This window comes from Lactuca sativa, chromosome 9 (genome assembly GCF_002870075.4).
Source record: "Lactuca sativa cultivar Salinas chromosome 9, Lsat_Salinas_v11, whole genome shotgun sequence".
Taxonomy (NCBI): Eukaryota; Viridiplantae; Streptophyta; class Magnoliopsida; order Asterales; family Asteraceae; genus Lactuca; species Lactuca sativa.
In genome coordinates, this window is record NC_056631.2 from 27120786 (window position 1) to 27125910 (window position 5125).

The 5125-nt window shown below is 36.3% G+C and overlaps 1 protein-coding gene across 1 annotated transcript; it reads right to left on the minus strand.

The window, feature by feature from the left end:
- Nucleotides 1–390: 390 nt before the first annotated feature.
- LOC111902208 (probable protein phosphatase 2C 23) lies at nucleotides 391–3489 on the minus strand. Its single transcript, XM_023898062.3, has 4 exons — nucleotides 1615–3489; nucleotides 1413–1526; nucleotides 1047–1311; nucleotides 391–787 (listed from the first exon to the last, which is right to left on the minus strand). Exons 1-4 carry the CDS (start codon nucleotides 3208–3210, stop codon nucleotides 672–674), a joined length of 2091 nt encoding a protein of 696 aa, XP_023753830.1. The 5' UTR covers nucleotides 3211–3489; the 3' UTR covers nucleotides 391–671.
- Nucleotides 3490–5125: the final 1636 nt, after the last annotated feature.

Consider the following 5125-nt stretch of genomic DNA (forward strand, 5'->3'; position numbering starts at 1 on the left):
TTCATATCAAATAATGGTATGATTATTCTTTGATGATTTAGCTTATAAATCATATTTCATTTATTTACTTTATTAATTTAAGAACATAATCTTATATTTTAAGATGTTACAACTACCTCAATCTTTCCGTAACATTCTTGACCCATACCTAGCAGCCTAAATATTAGCCGTAAAGCTAATTAACATGTGCCTATAAATATATCTATTCTTTTTAAGGTTTCTTGCCTTTGAATTAACTCTTTGACATGCTTGCAGTAAGCAATCAATCCAAACTCTAATTGGATTTTTTGCTTGACGTATTTTTCACTTTAAGTTAGTTAATAACAACAACAAAATACACAATATTCTAATACATGTCAAAAATATATACAACGTGAAACTCAAGAAGCATTATTCTCAAAACTTTTTATGTCATTTATTAAGAAGATTGGTGATTTTTATATGACAAATTTATACTAATAAACATGGAGTAAAGTTTTCACACCTTTACAAAAAAGCCTAATCACCCAAGTTACATTCCACAATCAAGTCTCTTTTAAAGTTCTTGAACTTCATTGCCATGTTACTACAAGGTGACCAAGATCAAAACACAAAAAAACAAAGAAAAAAAAATCAAAAAATCATTCACCCTTTCGGTTCATAATTCCTTTTGTTCTCGTCTCCTCGACTCCTCACACGCAAGATCTCCATATCCTTCCTTCAAGTGAAATCACAATAATTGAAACATCATCATGGTAACGCCTTCGATCCCCTTGCGGTATTTCCAACAACTCATGAAAATCCATACCTATATAAACAAAAATTAGTGATTAACCATAAAAAAAATGTAAATGTCACTTGCGCCTCGATCAACAGGTCCCACAGTCAACATGAAAAAGATAAAACAGGTCCCACAGTCAACATGAAAAAGATAAAATTATCCAACCAGTCCCATCACAACTAACATGAATGAGATACGTCAGTTATAGATTCTCACGTCTTTACAGCTAGGGCAAAAATGCAATGATTAACAGTATAAACCGGATAAAAAAGATTGGGATTTTTACCGGCTTTTTTGGCGGCACGAAACAAAACTTCTTCGATAAGATGCTGAGCTGGATCACCTTCCGGTGACCATTGAATGAACATTTCGACTTCTGAAACTGCCTCCTCATTTGTGAAGTATTGATAAAGCCCATCTGAAGATAATATCAAGAACCTGTCTCGTGGCCCTAATTTGTGATGATAAAGACTTGGGAGACAGTTTATGTATGGAGCATTGCCAACATAATCGATCCTAAACATCTCTAAAAGCGCATTGTTCCATTTGGGCTGCAAAAAATCAAGAAACAACACAAATTATAATCCCTTGATGTTTTCAAACTAAAAAAGTTGAATTCGAGATTCAATCTTGATGATAGTTAGTTAGTTACCTGTTTAAGAAAGCCTGCACCAAAAGCTCGAGTGACCTTGAGTGAACCCTTGACTCGATCATTCATCACTGCACATGAATCATCAGGGTGTTCGCTCTTTATTCTTTGAACTTCCTGAAAAAGTTTAAGTGTGAGAAAAGAATGAGTTTTTTTAGGTTAGAAGAAGAATGAATTGATTTGAAAACATGGTTTTTGTTTTTACCTCTTCAATGGAGGTACTGTGATCCATTGTGAGCTGGCAGGCATTTAGGGTTGGATTTGTAGTGGCTAAATCGGCATCAGAGACCTCAAGATCATACAGCGTTTCCTCCTTAATTCTCTCTAGATCTTGTCTCCAGAGATCTGGCTCTGGTTTTTGAGCTAAAACTGCCCTGCTGTCTCCTACATTCATCACGTATACATCTTCTTCTTTCATTAACATAACGAGAAGACATGAACCCATTAGAGCTAGTTCAGGATTTTCAACGAGCATTTGGTCTGCGATCTGAAAATATGCATCTTCTGTGTTCTTTAATCCCTGAGATAGAGCTTTCAGAACATCTGAATGGTTAATTGAATTTGAGCCACTGGAATTCAGTTGCTCTTTTAATCTCCGATCCAATTCTAATCTCTCCCTGTCGAATTCACATTTCCATCTCCGGTGGTTATCCTCCCATTTCTTTGAAGCCCCTCGGCTCCTAACTCTTGAATTCTTGTTTCTTCTTTTCTCAAAATCCTCGGTTGCACTGGGGTAACTCTCTTGCTGATCAACATATCTTTGATGGTTATTTTGTTGAGGTTGATTTTCAACCTGAGATTTGGTATCATCTAATGGTTGCGCTGAAGGAGTTAAATTCGTGGAATCAAGCTCATCGTCCCATAACAAACCTTTCAATTCCTTATGAACAGCTGGGTACAGATTTGATAACAGATAATCAGGTGCATCAGGACCATTAAATCCATCATAAATCCCAACAAAAACCCACCCGTGTTCCTCCGAAACGACGACGTGTACTCGATCTTCCCCAGCTTTCCCTTGCGCCCATTGAAGATTCTGGCTCTGATTTATAAACTCGTAATCGTCAAGAAAACTACCTTCACTGCTCAAATTAACACTGCTAATAGTCAATTCATTGTTTTTCTCCGAAGCCCCAACAATCCAATCTGGAACCTTTAGAGAACCCACGTTTTTATTAATCGGGGCAACTATCGAGTTTTGCCCACGTGTTACAAACGTCTTTGAAATCGCTCTCTGGATGACCCGAATCAACGACCTTTTTCTTGATCTACGTTTATAGGCAAACCCTCCCTGAGAATAGCTTCTTTGGAACTGCTCGTGACTACCCTTTTCGAGAGGACCCGAAAAAAGAGGACCCGATAAGAACCCACGCTCAATCGGCCCCGAAAGGAAGCCTCTTTCGATAGGACCCGAATAAGGAACCGGACCCGACGGCAACGGACCGGAATATATCGAGCTTCTGGGCAAAGGTTGGAGAGGAATCGACGCAAATGATGTGGAGCTCTCGAAAGCAGAAGCTTTATCGATGGAGTTGTACGAGTATAGATCGATCAGAGATGTCGAAAGTGGGGTTGAGGTATTGGCGGAGACGGAAGCGCCGGAGATTGTTCGGAATGTTGTCGTTTCCTCAGAACAGTGCACTTTCGAAGATGATACGCGAGTTGGCTCAGGTCTAACATAGCAAAACGAGTGCCCCAAATCATCTAACGGATCAGAAATCACCACCGCGGTGTCTTTCCGCCGCTGAACAACATCGGTTCCGGTGAAACAAACAGTCAGTTTCCCAACTCCGTTTCCCATGATTGAGTTTTCCGGCACCGACTACGAGATGTAGTAAGCTAAATCAAATTGAAGAACAAAATCAACAGCTAATTCATGATACCCACAGATCAGATCATATTTGTCGACAGAAATCTTGTTTTATTCCTCTGAATTCTGAAAGTCAAAAGATAGAGAGGAGAGATTCTTTGTTGAAGATATAGAGGGATATGGAGAGAGCAGAGATGAAAGAAGGTGGATGGATGATAGAGAAGGCGTTGACTTTAAGAGGGTGGAGGATACTGAAATCATAAAAACAAAATTAAATTCTGTCTGCTCACCTTTTCATTCACTACTCTGTGTGTACGAGAGAGCGTTGACTATGCGTATGGGTCTGAGTTTTGAGTAAACTCAAAGTTGGTTAAAGGTTTTTACTCTATTTTAAATCCCACTCGCAATTATGGAGCGTGTATGTCACTTCCGGCTATGCTTTTAGACAAAAAAAAAATATCGACATATCATGAACCAACTATATAACCCATCAAACAAGTGAACAACCCTCCAAGAAAGCCATATTGACCTTAAACATGTTGTGTAGCTATCAAATGGTAAGAACACTCAAGTTCAGACTTTGGATGAGCATTATTTGGTGAAGAAAGTGTTTTAGATTAATATTTTGAAATCTATATATATACAATGTCAATACGATGATATATAATAGCTTCAAAAATAAACAAATTATTTAGCATATGTTATCCTATGTGTAATTAATTCCATTCCAAAAACTTGACTATGACTTTAAAAATCTAAACACCTACACGATACACACTTTCGGCTTTGTTGATTGGACAATGGGTGTGAAAGTCATAGTTTGATTGTGATGGTGGAATCTCTCTTTTCTTTTCAAAAATATCACTTAGATGCCTTGATTATGATGAAATCACATTTGAAGTTCTTTTTTCCTTTCAAACTAAACTAATTGGATTTTTATTATTCTTGATTTAACTTTTTCGATTCATGTAACATATCTTATCTAGGATTAGGTCCAAAGATTGTTGGTACCAAAAAGGCATATTGGAATTCATAATATAGAGTACTTGGTCAAAACGAGTAAACGATACATTGTTTATATATTTCTAATTTGATAGGACCATAAAAATAAAAGTCGAGTCTATTCTTAAATTTTTCGGGTGAATCCATATTCAAGTGATACCCACGTGATGTGGGGCATAGTATCAAAGAAGTTGCAACATGATATTTTACGACCCAAACAAGTTGCAATATGATGATATATGTGGTTGATAAATGGCAATGCTATTAAAAAATTTGGGTCTTTTAGCTTTAAATAGGATGGAAGTAAAAAAAAACACTTTGGATATCTCAACCAACCATTAACTTATGGACCTCTCCTTGTATATTCTAGCCTATATACTTTCCCCATATGCTTATCCTCATTCTTATGTTGAATGTCACAAGAGGCTAACATTCATCCTTTTTTTGAACTCTTTGGGGGTTTACTAAGGAATCCGAAACCCAAAAAGAAAATATTAAAAGGGTATTGAATTAGTCTTCATTAGAGCTGACAACTATTGATCTAAAATCATTGATGATAACGCAGTCACGTAAAAACATGTAGATCCTATGTGCATATACACAACATGTAATATTGTCTTTTCTTAAAGAATGTGTATAAACCATGTCTTCGACAGTTTTTATTAGTATGCCATAAAATGATTCTATGAACTTCATTTGTTATGTGATTAGCATGCCATTTCTCGATAATTATAATTATATTTTTGGTGTTTATTCTAAAAATTTAACTTTTTGTTGTCTATTATAATGTCTGAAGGTAAGCTCGACAACTCTTTTCTATTGATAACTATAATAACATAACCAAGACTCTACAAATTTGAGGAAACAACAAACTATCGAATGTTGGACATAGAAAAAAAAAGTT